The sequence below is a fragment of the Ammodytes marinus genome (genome assembly GCF_949987685.1).
Source record: "Ammodytes marinus genome assembly, chromosome: 14".
In the NCBI taxonomy this organism is placed as follows: Eukaryota; Metazoa; Chordata; class Actinopteri; order Uranoscopiformes; family Ammodytidae; genus Ammodytes; species Ammodytes marinus.
In genome coordinates this window covers 13,165,330-13,183,158 of record NC_137218.1, presented here as the reverse complement: position 1 = coordinate 13,183,158, position 17,829 = coordinate 13,165,330, and the positions used below count along the sequence as shown (strand labels likewise).

Here is a 17,829-nt window from a genome sequence, read left to right as displayed (position 1 = left end):
CCGGTCCAATCAGCGAACAGAGCGAGTGGCTGAGAACGATGACGTCGAAGTCGCGCTCCAGTTTCAGTTGCCAGAAGCCGGCTCATGACACACGTGACGACCAAACGTTATGCGATTGGTTGGCTAATCCAGAGTGGCACTGGGCAGATCCAATAGTTTTAAACTTTAACAGACACCCGCCTCCATGAGTGAACGTTTGCCAATTACAGCACTGCCAGACCTTCTGTACAAATGAAATTAAGTACGATGGTCTGGTAGCACCAGGCTAGAATAGCTTAGTATATCATTTAAACATTTAAATTAAATTATTTTTGGCCTGAATAACAACAACAAAAAATCTAGTTCTAAATGTATCAAAGACTGAGGTGAGAGAATCTGTCAAGAATCTTTATCAACAGCAGCTGTATTGAGCAAGGCACTGAGGCTACACTTCTAGGGGTCATCCTTGATGTGCAGTTAGCGTGGCAGAATCACATAAACAAAGTATTAGGAAAATGGGGAAAGGAATTTCTATTATATAAGAAGATGTTCCACTTTCACTACACCAAGTACAACCTATACAAGCCTTTGTATTAATTCATCTTGACTGCTGCCATCAATCTGGCTCTTTCTTTTAGGTGTTTTAACCTTTTTATTGACCACATGTGTTAAATGTCACTATGGTGGCCTAATCTGACACAGGGACCAATTCATAAAAGGATTATGTGGTCTGATTTTGCTAAAAGTAGCCGAGGAAGGTTTTCACACTCGCTGATATTTATTTTTTTATTTATATTATGTATTGTACTTCTATCATTTTAGAAATGCAATAAAAATCATTTATGGAGAAAATAAAAACTTCTATGATTATGACTCACTAAAATGTTCCTCTTCAGTTTAACATATTCCCAAATAACCTTCACTTTTGAATAGTCAACACACCATATTATTTAAGAAATTCAGGTGAAATGGATGCATCACATTTTAGAAAAACAATTATTCTGTTATTGTATAAAGCCCCAGATTGAATACCTGTATTGTAGAATGATTGGATTTTGTGAGGATGATTGGCTTGATTTGATTTGTGCAAAGGATAGCCCAGAAGGCTCTCTGTGCTGCAGCTGACACTGTGTGTGGATTAGGCTGATCAAGAACAAAGCTATTTTTCTTTGCGTGCGTGCGTGCGTGCGTGAGTGTGTATGTGTGTCTGTGTGTGTGTGTGCTGCATAGATTTGCATGTCATTTGACAAACTTGAACAGCTAAGGAAGCCCCTCTCGCTGTGAGTCAGCAACAGCAAGCCTCTGTACCGGCCCGTTTCAACAATAATAAAAGCAAACCTTTTTTCCCGTCATTCTCACTGTGTCAAGTCAAATGGAAAGGAAAAATAAAAAAGATGAAGTTCAGATTCTGCTGCCTGGCTAGTCCCCTCTGACGCTGCATAGAGGTTGTTAAAACAAAATAAATACCCATATATGGGGTTGTCCCCATAAAGACAGAAGAATACGGATATAAGATACACATACATCACAGTGAAACAAGCCTTGTAATATCAAACAGTCAGTCTGCATCAGTTTTTTCTCCGTTGCAGTCAACTGCCAGGTTTGACAGATTAGAGAAATCCCATCTGCCTAGATGACTGATGTGAGACATCGACCTTGCCAGGTACACCCCACTGGTGCACACATAAACACACCCCCAGCCCCCTCCTCTTTATGAAGTATGGAAACTTGTCCCTGACAATATGCTGCCAAATGCCTACAAAAGCTCAAAGAAAGCTAAGTATTTCCCTCAACTAACCAAATGTAAACAAAGGCCCTCTCTTCTTCTTATGTGTAACTGAAAGCAGGGGAAAATGGCCAGCCTAGCACTGACCAAAGTTTAAACAAATACACGACCTAGACCTCACTTGACACAACATGTTTGACTTCACCTTTTCCATCTGTACACAAACAGTATAGTATGTATTGGATAAGAGCAGCCGGGCGCAGTCACTTACTAGAGCCTTGTTGTCACCTTATGGGTTGCTGGGCAACCAATGCTCTACCCAGACACTGCACAGAATTGGTGGGCGGATATTTTCAAGTTTTGATATTGTGCAGTGACTTGTGCATTTATGATCTGTGTGCGGCTCTCAAGGATGGTCTTGCTATGTATCCAGCTGTCTGGCAACATTGCTGCTCAATTGTCATATTGAAGATCTTGATATATAGGTGCAGTATACATTTATTATATTTCCTAACTTCACACCCTGATCCTATGTGTTTTTCAGTACATAGGCCTACTGAAGTGGTGCAACATCTATCTATCTTTCTATCTATAGATAGATACCTATCATATACACTCACCGGCCACTTTATTAGGTACACCTGTTCAATGGCTTATAAAAACAAAAAGCTAATCAGCCAATCACATGGCAGCAATTTAATGCATTTAGGCATTTAGACGTGGTCAAGACAATGTACTGAAGTCAAACCGAGCATCAGAATGGGGAAGAAAGGGGGATTAGGTGACTTTGAACATGGCATGGTTGATGGTGCACGGCAGGATGGATCCATACTTTCATGTTGTTTACGCCAAATTCTGAACCTGCCATCTCAATGTCGCAACTGAAATCGAGACTCATCAGACCAGGCATGATTTTTCAATCTTCTATTGTCCAATATTGGGGATCCTGTGAGAATTGTAGCCTCATTTTCCTGTTTTTAGCTGACAGGAGTGGCACCCGGTGGGGTCTTCTGTTGCTGTAGCCCATCTGCTTCAAGGTTGGTCGTGTTTTGCGTTCAGAGATGGTATTCTGCATACCCTGGTTGTAACGAGTGGTTATTTGAGTTACTGGTGCCCTTCTATAATCTCGAACCAGTATGCCCATCCTCCACTGACCTCTGACTTCAACAAGGCATTTTACGTCCACACAAATGCCGCTCACTGGATATTTTTTCTTTTTCAGACCATTCTCTGTAAACCCTAGAGATGGTTTGGAGTGAAAATCCCAGTAAATCAGCAGTTTCTGAAATATTCATTCCAGCCCTCCTGGCACCCTCAACGTTGCCATGTTCAAAGTCACTTAAAACCCCTTTCTTACCCATTCTGATGCTCGGTTTCATCCTCTGTAAGTTGTCCGGTCCAGGTCTACATGCCTAAATGCATTGAGTTGCTGACATGTGATTGGCTGATTATTTATATGTGTTAACAAGAAAATTAACCGCTGTACCTAATAAAGTGGCCGGTGAGTGTATATATATAAGCTATAAATAGATTAACTGTGACACGTTTGAATGAAATATTGGTGAAATAACCTTTACTCAGCTATAGTGAATTACCATAAACTGAATGAGGACGCATGAGGATAAGCCTGCCCAGTCCTTGTTCTATTGTTATTTAATCCATAGCCTCCCAGGAGTAGGAGTAAGAGTAGGGATTACATTCTACTGCTCTGACTCCATTTCTTCCTCAGAAAATTCATTCATTCCTCAAAAATAGATTCATCAAGATGAAACCAAGCAGGGAAGCAGCACCACTACATCTTTCATCTGTAGTGGTTCAGAGTAACCATGAGAGGATCAATATCTCAGAAGAAAGCAATACGTTGTGTAGACGCCCTGGTACCTGTGTGTAACAGGACGTCTACCCAAGATGCAATACCACAGAAAAGAATGCCCTAACGTTGTTACTTTAAATGTTAGGTGTTACGCGAAAGACAATATATTAACCCCCTCCGTTGTGAATTTACTAGAAGACAAACCCTGTCACCCGACTTTACCTCCTCCACATGCCTTATCCTCATGGAAAGAAAGAATAGGGTTTGCATTCTTGCTTCTGCTGAGACGAGGCCTCCAGCATCCAATTATTTCACTCCTTTATATGCCTTCACAGCAAAATCCCTTCAAAGGCGTATTCTTTGTGTAGGACGTGAATTCACTCCTTTATTTCTTTGCAGTGTGCCTCTCCAGTCATTGCTGTCTAGAATCAATTCACAGTCTCCAAATGTAGTCCTGCCCCTTCTGTACCATTACTCTAAACTGTGTGCCAAATGCCATGGGACAGACCGCAGTAGAAACGCATGGAATAAGCACTATCAGGCCTTCTGTAGTTGAAGAGTTAGACCCAATCTCCAGGCAAAACCAACTGTGTAAATTATCCTCATTCTCCGCTCATGCTGTGATCAGTCCCTGTGAGGGAAACTCCTCCCCTCCACTTATCGACACTTTTCCACTTTTCTTAAGTTGTCAGAAAGTCCTTTTTTGTACGTTATCATAATCTCAACCAAACGGATCCATCAGCGTCATTGAGGCAGTTTATGCAGCAAAAAGTCCTTAACGGTTGGCATGGTTAGGGTATGGCAGATGAAAAGCCAAACTACCCGGACCGAACCGCTCTACTCGGTGGAAATGAGGCATTGGAGTCTTGTTCCCAAAATAAGTTATTTGGGCTTGGCTGAAAAAGAGAAGAAGTTTGATTTTTGTTTATGAATGGTTAAAATGTAATGTCTAAAACAGTTTGAATACCACAATGAGCTCTGTTCATAAGTGAAGCTAAATTATCCTATCCATACCTTTTTTTTCATCACAGAAACTTAGACAAAATTATCAAAATAATAGTGAATCCACAGTAAAAGTAACCAATCTGTACCTGAACTCTCTCTGCAGCAGCTCCATATGATGCTTGGTGAACATCAGCTCACTTTTCAGTTCATTCGCCTGGCTCTCACTCTCCTTCACTCTGGCCTCCATGTTCCTCAGCTCCACCTTGAGCTCCACCACCATGTCTCTCAGGTCCCTCACCTGCCCACATACGTCACATTGGGTTTGCTTTGTGGTCTGCTCGGTCCATTCCTCAACGGAGTCTCCCAGAGATGTCTTCTGAAACTCACCCATCTCACCCAACCCAAGCCCCCAACCCACATGCACCGAGCAGCAGCAACAGCAAACCAAGAACAGCCCTCATTGTCCGACATTTTTTTGATAGTTGTGTCTTCTAGACCTTATATTATGATTTTTTTTTAAATATCTTATAAGTAATTTGCTAAATCGAGAAAGATAATATGTTCTTTAGAGCCATCTGGTGGTTACCAGAATACTTAAACTCAGCCCGGACAGTACACAGGTCCTTAAGACTGCTGAACTATATCAGGGGTAAGAAAACGTAGTATTTGAGTGATGCTCATGTTATATGTTCCACAAGTCCGGTCTGAGCTGGGAAAGACATACCGGTAATTTAGCTTTAGTGCCCCTTACTCCAGCAACAAATTAAACTTAATACCTTCACACCCTTTAACACATTTAGAAATGTTATCTTAAATCCACCTGCAACTGTTTTAAATTTGCATTGTACAATGTGTTTGTGTTTTTTCAGTTTTTGTTTGTTTTGTTTGACCCGACGTCAATGGAAATGAGATCACTCAATGATCTCTTGAGTAGAAATAAAGGTTTAATGAATGAATGCATGAAAAGCAAAATATTGTTTTTAAAGTTACAAATGTAATCATATCATATATATTAGGATTGTCTGGCCTTGGTAGCAGTGTTTGCTCTTTAGTTAAGATGACTTGCCGACACACTCTTTTAATGTTGACACAAACGTCAGGCGAAACAGGAAAATGATAATCACAGTTGTAATGAAATGGAACACACAACATAACTTGAGGTCACAAATAGTTGACAAAACCTTACTGTGCACACAAATGTGTCACCAAAATATATCATCATTATAGAAAACATTAAAAAAAAACATTAAGTTACAATAAAAAAACCCACAGTGATAAGAGTTGAAGAAAATGTTTATGGCCATGTTATTGAAGGACTTAGAGCACAAATAAATTATGATGGAGAAAACTGAATGTTGTTGATGAAAGAAAATAATAACATTTTCATCTCTACTTGCCTCTCCTCTTTTAAGCAATAAGGAAGGCGTGTAGTAGAATAAAAGTTCACTCAGGTTACCCACCTCTATAATAGTGAAATGCAGGGCTCCCACTGCTGGAAAAATAAAATCTTCACCATTTGAGTTACTGATGGACTTAAATAAAAATAGCAAATTCAAACATATAAACATTGAATGGATACCATATGGTGTAAATCTCAGGGAGAAAAAAACAAAATGCGATTCTACCTGTAGTAATTGTCACCAACACTAACCCTGAGAAGTACATGAGCGGAGGGAAACAAAATAGGAAAAGCATGAGCCTGCTAGACAGACTCATGGCTTTCACAGTGATACCAAAAACAAAACCTTAGTAACTTAAATCATTATAGTAAAACATAAAGTTCAAGGCACATCAACAGTCTATAGTACAAAATATAAAAACTTGAAATGGCAGAGCACAAAGCTTGTTAATTTATACTGCATCACTATTTACTATTATGATATGATGAGGGACTTGTCATTAAGGCATGATTTTATATAGGACCGACTATGTTACAGCTAAGTATCCCTTTAAAAAAAGAAAACTTCATTAAAACTCATTCAGACATCCATCTTCAGCACCAGATCCTGAATCAGGGCTACACACGTTAATGTGTTCATTACATATAACAACACGTGCTGAAGGTGCTGTAGTATAGCAGGTGGTACTGCGTGTGCAGGAAGCCAAGCTAGTGGCTGGTTGTTGTCGAGGACTGAAGTATTTTCCAAAAGCACACAGTCGTGACATGATGTATGTATGTGCCTGTCTGTGAGTGTCGGCCAGGTACAAAATTTACCCAAAATGTTTCGTTAAAAGCACTGAGTCACAACATCTAGTGCCCTCTTTCCTCATCTTGCAGGAACACGATCACACTTCTTCAAAGTAGGCCATTTGAGACATGTACGCAGAGTTTCGCTGCAAAACAACAATGAGCAGTTTCAGAGAGAAGCACAGGTGGCTGAACATTTTTTAATCTTCCATAAGTGCTGAGTTTCATATGCTCCATATCTTGAGATATTTATTCTACCAGAAGAATATTTAAAACCAGAAGCCTTTAAACTGTTTTGTTAAAAAAAATTCTTTACTTAAAAAGGTGGAGTCAGCGATTCTCGAGAACGAACGCTTGTTGACAAAAGTCACTGTCCAAATCTGTGAATATTTCCTCACAATGCGCTACTTGTCCGTACTATGTGTGTGTCGAGATATTGAGGAGAGATTCACTGATTTTGACAAAAAGTGTTTTGACAACTAACACTCTCCAGAATCGCACCTTCAAAAGGCCTTTCACAACTTTTGTTAGCTAGGTGGATCTTGCAGGCTGAACATTGTTTTTTTCATGTTAAGTTGGGCTACGCAGAAAAATTTGAGTCGTTCTTTACAATGTCCTAGGAGTTACGATTGCAATTGAACATTGCTTAGGTTTGAAAGACTGTGTTTTAGGTTTTAGAACACTACACAAATATCCGTTTATCAAAATATAGGGGAGAATATTTGTGCTCCAGGTATTCAAGAACCATTCTAGATGTAGGATATTCAACATCTTAATAACGTCAAAAATATACTGGAAGCGTAAAATGAGAATAAACAAAACATTTTTTTTTTTCAGGTGTGAATAAAATGAAGTGATCATACGTACGTTGCTGTGAGGTATGTAGCCAGGCTCTTGAACGTATCCCCTGGCCTCACTACGCAGGTTGTAGAGGCCGGCCTGTTGCTGCTGCTCCTCCAGCTTCAGAGACTCGATCTCTGTCTTGAGCTCCTTCAGCTGGTCCTGCAGGTGTTTACTCTTCTCCATGTACTCCAGCCTGTATACATAAAGGACCAGATATCACAAAAAAAAAGCAGGGCCCAAACTGTCAAAACAAACTATTAATGTTTAGCCCACCTCTCTCTCTCGATCTCCATAGACAGTCTTTTCATGTCAGAGTCCTTGAAGTCGAGGCGTGTAGATGTCGATTCATAGGCAAAGTCGGCTGCTTCGGGAGGAGCAAGGGGAGCGGGGGGTGTAGAGTAGGCTGCTATGAGCTGGAAGACACACAAATGGAGGTTAACCCATGAAGGTACACACAATGCTAATGCTGGCAGCAACATGAACCTTAACTTAATGCACAGTTTGTATTTAAAACGCAATAACACAAAATGCAAGCAAACCATTTCTATCCCATCTATTCCACTCTAAAACACAGCAAATTAAAGTTACGGTTTTCTGTGGGAACTTGGTTGCTACAAAAAGTTTGTCTATAACAAAAAAGTGATGTTATTTATTTTAACAAATATATACCATTCCAGACCACTCAAAACTATTAGTGTCTCTGCTTTTAATTTTTTAAGGTATGTCTTCGTTTTATTTTGTATACACTACTGACGATATTTCTACAATAATTCCAAATAAAAATATTGTCCTTATGAACATTTTTGTTCATTAATATAGAGATGCCAATTAAAGAAAAAATTGGAGTGGTCTCTTTTTCCAGAGCAGAACAACAAAAAGCCTCCTGAAATTCACTGATCTTCACAGATTGATTTGCACCGTAGAAGTATGTAATATAAATTACTTTTGAAGCACAGAAGGTAATCAATTGCCTTAGTTAATGAAATGACAGCACTTTAATAACTTTATGATTTATTTTCATAGATTTTTAAATAACAGCCTTCCAAGCAAAATAGAAGAAGAAGCTTATATTATCGACAACAAAAACTAACAAAGGCATCCAAAGGAACAAAGAAGCAGCAGTATCTTAATCATCATGGTCACCACCGTACAGGGTAGGTTGTTTTGGTGATCTCCAGCAGCTTCTGTTTAGCTCTCCGCTCGGCGTCCTTTGCCTCGGTCAGGTCTTGCTTCAGGTGATCGGCCTCCTTCAACCTGGAACAAGAGCTTTGGTTAGTTCAAGGCTGATGGCCAACAGTAATACTCTCCTTGATATTCGGATAACACTGTGGCAGTTATAACATAATTGTAACTCATGCTGCATTTTTTACTGAACTGCTTGGCTTGTATTTAACACTACAGCCATTCTAGGAAGATTATGAGGTGGAGCTGAAACAGAGTGTCCCACAGGTGTTCGTGGACCAATAAAGCAGAGGAGGGATGTTGCACTCTGAAACATTTTAATCAAATGAACACTGAGTAATGTCAACGAAGCTTTGTGTGACTAACGGCGCACACTTGGCACAGTTGATCCGTGACGTGCTTAAAACGTGATTGTCCCCACTCTCTTCTCCCCTGCTAGCCAGGCCCGGCATGTACTCACACTGCTTCTTAAGATCTGAGCCTATGCACAATAGTTTTTTGCAGTACGTCACCTCATCTTAATACGCGTTTATTTGTATCCGATTGTTTGAATATTTTCATCCGGACAAATTAGCAGCAAACATTCCCCTTCCATATAAGACCAACCAGTCCTTTCAGCAAACTTTTTTTTTTTATATGTGTTTTAGCGCGCATAGACATATTGGGTCGTGGGGAACAGTCTCATATGAATTGGTCCATTAAGCTGCAAGTCATTTAAACAAATGCGACACTAGTCAGGATGGTTATAGACCTTCTCTCAGACTGCTCCACCAGTTTGACAGCGAGCTGCTCTGCCTCCCTCATCTTCTGCTCCATCAGCCTTTTCTCCTCCTTGGTCTTCATGGCGTTGACCTCAAACCTCTGCCTGTCTTGCTCAGCTTCTGCAGCCTTGTGGGCCAACAGCTTGGCCTCCTCCTCAGCAATCTGGGCCTTCTCTGCCAGCAGGTCTGCTGTCTCCTCTGATCGCAGCTGGAGAAAACACATTTTGACATATAAAATCTTTGTTCCCCCTCCCAAACTAGAATAAGACACATTGTGGATGAGTTTAAGGGCTAAGTATGCAGGGAGGAATACAGCGTTATTATGTCATGCAATTAACAATGGGAATGTTAATATATATAAATAATAATAATATAGAAAATAATAAACTTCACACACACACACACACACACACACACACACACACACACACACACACACACACACACACACACACACACACACACACACACACACACACACACACACACACACACACACACACACACACACACACACACACACACACACGGATAGCAAACTGCAAGTGTTTAGTCCAAAAGTCCTAACTGTTAGAGGGCTTGTGCATTTATTGCAAATGATTCTGTATGAGAGACTCAGTATGAGAGTTCAGCAGTTTAACAGAGCCTGGTACAGTTGATAGCTTCGAGCAGTTTCAAGGATGGAACTCTCACCAATGCCTCGTTGGACAGTCTTGCCTCGTCCTGCAGCTGGAAAAGTCTTCGTTCCATCTCTTCTTTTGCCCTTTCCGCTTCCTCCCTCATCTGCTTTTCTCGTGCCAGGATTTGCCGCTCCATCTGGATGGAGGCCCAAAGACCCAAATTAAGACAATCAACCAATGATAGTGATTGTAGTTTTCAGTCTAATCTAAGAGCTCTGACCTTCTTGCGGGCCTTCTCCTCTTTAGCCTGAGCCTTCATCTGCTGCACTTCAATGGAGTCCACCTTCCTCCTCCTCATGAACAGATCATGGTTACCGATGCACAACTGTAAGATCTAAAGACATGGGCGATAATTTACTTCAAATAACTTGGCATCATTTTTGGAAGTTAAAGATTTACCTGGACTAAGAAGTAAACCCACCAGTTTGTTGACACGCAGTTGTGATGAGTAGAACTTGAAGACATCTTTCTTTTTGTCCAGGGGTTTGATTGTGAACTGCAAACATGGATTAAGTAAAAAAAAGTTAATTGTAAAAACTATTTTTGAGCATTTTCTCAACCGCACCCATTTGGGGCCTTAAATTAGTAATGCTAATTGTAGTGAAAATTCTACTTCACAATAAAACTATAATGGACTGGGAATTTTGAGCCAGCTAAACAAGCATGCCGTTTGCATATACCTCCTTTTCGCTGTAAGAGATGTTGCGGATGCCGCTCCAAGGAAAAGACTTGTTAGGGTTGAGTTTGCTGTTGGGGCTGTAGATGTGAAGACCCTGAGCATCCACTCCAAGTAACAGGTCTGTGTCCCTCTTATTTTGCTGTCCATGTGATGAATAAAACAGAAATGTAAAACCAACACGATAGTAATGTTTAAGGTATTTGCATCATTTATAATACCACGCAGGATTGACTTAAACAGGCACCAGAATTTACACTCACAGTAATGGCAAAGTAGCTGACACCGTACATCTCGAGGTCCTGAGCAATTTTTAGGTATTCCATCTCAGCCTCATCCCTGTATCGACAGCATCGAAAGGAGAAGGCATATCAAAGCATGATACATTTATAATACTCTATAATATAATACTTCGGACAACAGAATGTAGAAATACATATTTTGTAATTGTGTATACGTATAAATGTCTCTCTTCACATTCTGGATTTCAGAAGCCCCCCTAGATCATCAGTCCTACCTGGCGATGCCTCTGTGCTCCGCATACCAAGCTGTGATCTTTTCCTCCCACATGTCAGCTGTCATTTGGTATTGCTTCAAAACCTGGAATACAGACACAGGATAATAGGAGAAAACATTAGACACACACACGGGCACACAAGCATTGTGTAACTGCTGTAACGATAAAGGTCCCCAAAACTACAAGAAAAAAAATGTCCTGCTTTTTTCTATTAGTGCACATACAGTATAGGAAAAGAAGTTTAATTGTTTACTTACTCTTTTGGGCAAAAGCTCATCTTGTGCCAAGAAACCCGGCTTGTGAAAGTTTGGGTCATAGTCCCCATACTGTAATTGGGATTGAAGGGGTGACATGGGAAAAGGGGATAAAGAATGAAAGTGTGTTTTTTGCACCAACATATACACGTTCTCTGTAAATAAATTGACCTGGAGCTTTCTTTTGAGAGCAAGAATTCACCCAAAAAAGACTTTTAATTTTTTATTTGTTTGTCAATGGACAAAATGTTTTGAGATACAGGTAGGACAAGCGCACTGCAGGTGCAGCAAACAACAGAGACGTCGATTAACCTTGCAATGCTTTCTTACCTTGGCTTGGACAGCATATGATGCCAGCAGAACAGACGCTTCAGGGGAACAGAATATCTCTTCATCTAATATCTGTTTTTTCACCTATAAAGGAGATACAAGATAAGGACTGCATAATGTAAAATGCATTGAACCAAGTCAAAGTCTTCTATCAGTTTTTCTTAATCATGGAGATAAAAATCAAAAACCCAGCAGCAAAATCTCCAAAAGTATTTGTCCACAAAACGATCAGTTCAAAAAGTTATTCCACAAGAAATAATAAATTACCTGTAAAAAGAAGAGGTGCTGAGTTATTTCTTGGACTAGCTCTTCTTCTACTTTTTCTGGGAAGAATTTAGCCAGGAAATGAAATGTTATGGGAGAATCCTTGGGAACCTCCTGGTCTAACACCTTAGTGAACGAATAAACAGTAAAAATAATAATTAAACCACACTCAAATTACCTGAAACGTCATCACATGATTAGTGTCTGTGGAATAAGTTACTAGCAACACAATAAATCATTAGGCAATGGAATGCTTAATTGGTTTCATCAACAATTTAGATAATCAATTAATTATTGAAGTAATTTATCAAGTTAAAAAAAAGACAAACAAAAGCTAAATCAGGCAGCTCAGATGTGAGGAGTTACTTTTTTATATCATTATAAACCTAATAGATTTGGGTTTTAGACTGTTAGATAAAAAAGCAATCTGAAAGTATCACCTAAGCCTTTTGGCATGCTATAGACTAAGTGATGGATATTTAGTTTAGTTAAAAAATAATAAAGAAATTAACTTATTGTGAAAAAGTTAGCGTTACTTGCATCCCTATAATTCAGATTTGCCTTTCTTTTCAAATTTTGGGTAACTCATTCAATTCATCTGCAATGTGCAAGTCACGTGTTGTTTTTGAATCCCCATTAGCAAGTTTGATCTTAACAGGTATGCACTCACCTTTTTCTCTTGTTTCAGCCAGGCATAGGTGTCCTTTACCGTGTACCTGAGTCCGAAGAACCAGGTTTCCCTCAAACCAACGGTGCGGCACACCAAGTCAAACAAGTCTTTACCTTTCCACTTGACCTGAGTTGAACAGTAAGAGATAAAGAGAGCAGTGAGTCCAGATGTTGACAGCAAATTAACTTCCCTACCCATTTCCAGTAAATGTTGAAAGCAACACAAATTTGAATTATTTACCAATGCTTTCTTTTGAAACAAAATAAATTACTTTAAATGTTATGGTAAAATCTTGATGTGACTGGTTTACTGAAAGGTTTCTTTTACAGTAGGTGGGCGGCCTCCTCACCTGAAGTAATGACCACCATCATAGAATATTTATAAACTTTTATGATATTCATTGATATTAATTATACCTTAGACATGGAAGTGAAACATTAATCCATAGAGATAGATAAAGCATCATTTCAGATTCAGAGGTGGCCTACATGAATCCATACCTCACAGCTAAACTCCATTTCAGCATCCATGGTGATAACTTTGACTTTGAAAGTCTTAGGCTGTTTCTTCTTTAGTCCTAGGATTGACATTATGAGGGTGTTGCTGTCAGAGAAACCTGTGGAACACAAGGTGAGTATTTCAGGATAAATCACAGGGATGCACCATGGACATATAAAGAAATGCACCCGACTAAAATGCCACATATTAATGCAATTTATAGTTTTAAACTTTTGGAGAAAATAAAGCCACCGTCCATGCAGAGAAGTCAAGATGTATTGTAGGTGGGAATTAGCTACCATGCGTTTCAAATGTAGCATTTAGAATTCCACGTTTTGAGCGGTTTAACAGGAACATATCCCGTAACTTATTTGTTTAATAAAACATGCAGCTTAAATGTAAAGGATGCGCATACCAGCGAGAAAGGTTACAAACTTCTGCCGTCCAACAAGGCTCGGAAAAGAGGCTGGGTTTGTGTTGTTGTTGGGGAGACCAATGCTAAGCTAACTTATATTACCAGACAGCATTAGCTTTCCAGCTTTGCCACGAAAACGGACCAAAACAAGTTGTAGAAAGAGTGGAACTTCTGAGAGACCTCCATAATTGAAATGTATCGACCGAAAACTTATTTGCTGTCAAAGTTATGTCAGATATAACGTGGAAGCAACTTTGCTAAAGTTGTCGGTAGCTGCGTGCTTTAGCTGGCTAGCTTGCTGTTAAATATCAGGAGGACTTTCCAGAAGATTTTTTTTGTTTTGACTCCCACACTCTACAGGTGGGAACACGAATAGCAGCCAGCCATCATACCACTGCGCATGTGCTCGAATGTGGAAGCACGGAATGCCTCCTTCATGGGCTGTCGGAACTTTTTGCGTTTTCAGATCTTGAACGAATTAGCAAGGACTTCGAGTCGGCCCTCTGTGGTATAAAGATCTGCAGACGGGCTCTAAAAAAAACACAGAAAGCTTATACAAAGTTCAGGTAAGAGGGCAAAGGCTGTTTCTTTTTTGTGTGTCAGAAAGCAGAACTGTGCCACGGATTCGGATGGTCACTTTTTTCCTGACAGCCTTTACTGAGGGAAACATTGGATCGTGAATCCACACTATTTGCACTTTCTTCCTGCCTGGTGTATTTTGCTGCTCGTTCTGCATTGTGTCTACAGTAAGTATTCAATCTTGGTTTGGGAAACAGCTGGGGAATCTGTTATCCGATTGTGAACTTGTAAAGAAGAAAATGCTTGAAAAATATATCCACTTTTGGTAGCTCTGTTGCTACTACATCATGATCTCCTCCTCCTGTTATACCATAGTTGTTGCAGCATTCTGTTTATTGCATAGGAGAAGTCGTACAAACCTAGGCTCCCAAACAGTGCAATCCAATGTTAGAAATAAATTAGCATATAATATAGCCTACTAGAGATATTTGCCAATAGTACAAGTAGGCTACTTTGTTTCCAGTAGTTCATGGGTTATCAATACTTTGGAAATTACTTCTGACTTCCCAGAAGTGATTCGGAGATGTTCAGTTTGGTATGGCTACAAAGCGACATCAAAAAACAAATCAATTGACAAATCAACCCTATAAATTATGTTATCACCCTGTCAGAGGATTAAAGGAACTGAGCTGTAAGTTTTTAATTCAAACTTTAAACATAGTCTACAACTTGAACTGATATTTTTCATTATTGTCTCTGGTTCAGATTTGTCTAAAATGTCCGCTGTCCCCAACACGTTTGAAAACGTGAAAGCGTTTATCTCATCAGCTCATAAAAGCTCTACAGCAAGGGAAAAGGTCAACTTCTACAACTCCTGGGCAGAAAACTATGATGAGGTGAGATTACTGAAATAACCGACAGTACAATGATATCAGATACATATGTTGTGTAATGCATCAATATGTTCAGATACCTCTTCATTTATGCCCTCTCTGTTCTAAATGGCAACTGTTCTTCCTTGAAACTCATTTGAATAGCATATGGTTGCTGTGGACTTCCGTGCACCAAGCCTGGCAGCAAACAGCATCTCCTCCCATTTCAGCGGCAATCGTGAAGCAGTCGTTGTGTTGGATTTGGCCTGTGGTACAGGAATGATGGCCAAACAGGTGAACTCACAAGATAAAGAAAAAACTCCTGCGCTGATGTGATTCTTGCCAAAGGAAACCATGTCTTATTTGGATCAAAACTTTTAATTTAAGACCTTTCTTTTCTTGAGCCTTTTAAAAACAGTACGGGCCATCAGTATGACGGATTAACAACCAATTGTGTCTCTGTTGGACAGATGAAGAGGCATGGTTTTGGACATTTTGTTGGTATTGATGGAAGCGAGGCTATGTTGGAATTAGCCAGACAGAGCGGGTTGTACCAGGACCTGAAGCAGTCCATGCTGGGAGAGGGGCCACTACCTGTCCAGTACGGTAACTGAATGGTCCATTATTCCACAAGGGTCATTGATCACTGATTAAATAGGGGACCCTCAAACACTATTGTGCATCAAGTATTTGTGTTCAGATTGATGATTATTTTATCATCTGTTTACTCTATCACTTCTTGATGCTGTTGCTCAATTATTTATTATATGTTAGGGTTGAATTTACATTTCGATGTTGAAGAAAAAACTCCAGAAATTATAGCAATTAGTGTATTAATATAAAGTATCATTATCAGTAGGTGTTGGCATAGCATTTGAAACTGTGTAAGTCTTCGGCTATCTTAAGTTTCTTATCCTTTCTTCACTTCTTCTTGCAGGTTTGTTTGATGTGGTCTTGATCGTTGGAGCCCTGAGTGTCGGACAGGTCTCAGACGATGTGGTCAGAGAGATGTGCAAGTCCGCAAAACCAGGTGAGCATGTTTGTCTTTTTTCGTTTTGGTGCCAGTCTCAGCTGCAGTTCTGATCTTTGGTTGTAAATCGTTATCCGTATCACTGTAGGTGAGTTTTAATAACACCATTGCTCCGCCGCCTGTTTCCACTAGGTGGCTACATTTGCATGACAACCAGGGGAAACCGTGACAATGTGGAATACAAAGCCGCCTTAGAACTTGAGCTGAAGCAGATGGAGGAAGAAGGGCTCTGGAGTTGTGTAGATGTCACTGAGGTGGAAGACTGGGAGAGAGCGGTTTCAGAGCATGAAGACGGCTACATATCTGGGGCTGTGTACCTCTATAAGAAACTACAACAATAGCACAGTGCACAAATCAGCCTCAGAGGAAGATGTGAAGCTGCATTCAGGGATGTAAATGAAAGGGCTCGTTAAATGTTCATCTATGAATGTTTCAGGTACATGTTAAACAATATCCATGCTACATGCATGGACTGGAAAATGCTTTTTGTGAGACTCATAAATTAGTTCTGATTTCTGCAGATGAACAGATATGGATATGCAGTGAAGTCTTCTTTATAGAAATTGATTGCATAAACATGGGAAGCCTCTAATAAATGAAACTGTGACTCATGTGTCTGTTTATAATGTGTCTCCTGTGCATTAATCAAACAAACAGGCTAGTTATAGTAGTTAATGAGTATTAATTAGAAACATGTACTTTGTAACTCCCTACAAAGTTTCGGAAAACTGGTGGTAGCAACTATTAAAACAATGTTAATATAATAATTTATTTAAGTTTGTAGTGTTATATAATATGTAAAACACTAAATATTACAACATGACATTTATAAATTGAATTGAATACAATATAAATACAAAAAGGTTCATTTAGTCTAACTTGATAGATTAACTTAAATGTTCATGTAAACAGACTAGTATGCATTTGTTTGCACCTTGACATGTTTCGACTGCTTCCTGCAGTCTTCTGGCTATATGAATAAAGCTTGATTTGTTTTGTTTTGATACATTGTTGAACACAAGCTCAGGTTGATGGGAACTGGGCTTGTAGGTATTTGGTCATAAACGCCAAAGTTTTGGCTAAAATGTTGTCTTGATGTTGGTGTAAGATGGAAGTGAAGAGATCACCAATGCAATTATAATTCATCCTAAAGGGACGTGAATATGCACATAGGCACCTGAGATAAAAAATAGATCATGCAGTAGGATTCATCCACTGGAAATCAGGTTTTTGGAATATTATAGCCAGGAACAAAGTGGTGGACCTAACAGCAAAGCAACATCCTTCCTTAGCGGCGCTAGCATGGCAAAAAAAATTGCACGTGAATTGCAACCAGTAGCCCGACACATGGAGTAGGGAAAGCAGACTTGATGTGGCTACGAGGAACTTTCAGTCTGTGTTAATTCTAGCGCCCCCTTTGAACAAAAGCGGTAGTGTTTTTACAACGCCAGCTGTTGTTCCTGGGTGAGTGTTTTGGAAACTCTGTTTCCAGACAAAGGCATTAAGAAAAAACTATATAAAATGCGTTGTTTGCTGTTACATGTAATTAATGATCATCAGAGGAAGAATAAGACTGTTCTATCCTATCTAATCTATCTATTGGTACACAATTTGTTTGCTCATTGGATGGCTGCTTTGTTCTGTAATTTCTCTGCATTCAATCCAGA

The 17,829-nt window shown here is 39.6% G+C and overlaps 2 protein-coding genes across 2 annotated transcripts; one reads left to right on the top strand and one right to left on the bottom strand.

Moving 5' to 3' along the window:
- Positions 1-5,411: 5,411 nt before the first annotated feature.
- nf2b (NF2, moesin-ezrin-radixin like (MERLIN) tumor suppressor b) lies at positions 5,412-14,058 on the bottom strand. Its single transcript, XM_080041406.1, has 17 exons — positions 13,742-14,058; positions 13,329-13,444; positions 12,829-12,954; positions 12,162-12,284; positions 11,895-11,978; positions 11,568-11,636; positions 11,311-11,393; positions 11,057-11,132; positions 10,798-10,935; positions 10,539-10,613; positions 10,338-10,451; positions 10,131-10,253; positions 9,428-9,645; positions 8,646-8,748; positions 7,768-7,907; positions 7,519-7,687; positions 5,412-6,797 (listed from the first exon to the last, which is right to left on the bottom strand). Exons 2-17 carry the CDS (start codon positions 13,416-13,418, stop codon positions 6,750-6,752), a joined length of 1,779 nt encoding a protein of 592 aa, XP_079897532.1. The 5' UTR covers positions 13,419-13,444; positions 13,742-14,058; the 3' UTR covers positions 5,412-6,749.
- Positions 14,059-14,443: 385 nt separating this feature from the next.
- Positions 14,444-16,743, top strand: mettl27 (methyltransferase like 27). Its single transcript, XM_080040571.1, has 6 exons — positions 14,444-14,487; positions 15,026-15,156; positions 15,298-15,426; positions 15,603-15,738; positions 16,070-16,162; positions 16,295-16,743. Exons 2-6 carry the CDS (start codon positions 15,037-15,039, stop codon positions 16,501-16,503), a joined length of 687 nt encoding a protein of 228 aa, XP_079896697.1. The 5' UTR covers positions 14,444-14,487; positions 15,026-15,036; the 3' UTR covers positions 16,504-16,743.
- Positions 16,744-17,829: the final 1,086 nt, after the last annotated feature.

Bases quoted from the DNA above. Each gene is read 5' to 3' on its own strand.
- nf2b (XM_080041406.1), bottom strand. From the start codon at position 13,418: ATGTCAATCCTAGGACTAAAGAAGAAACAGCCTAAGACTTTCAAAGTC. The intron at 12,955-13,328 runs GTATGGATTCAT...TGTTCAACTCAG, and splicing joins AAATGGAGTTTAGCTGTGAG to GTCAAGTGGAAAGGTAAAGA. The intron at 9,646-10,130 runs GTGAGAGTTCCA...TGTTTTCTCCAG, and splicing joins GACTGTCCAACGAGGCATTG to CTGCGATCAGAGGAGACAGC.
- mettl27 (XM_080040571.1), top strand. From the start codon at position 15,037: ATGTCCGCTGTCCCCAACACGTTTGAAAACGTGAAAGCGTTTATCTCA. The intron at 15,739-16,069 runs GTAACTGAATGG...TTCTTCTTGCAG, and splicing joins GCCACTACCTGTCCAGTACG to GTTTGTTTGATGTGGTCTTG. The intron at 16,163-16,294 runs GTGAGCATGTTT...TGTTTCCACTAG, and splicing joins GTGCAAGTCCGCAAAACCAG to GTGGCTACATTTGCATGACA.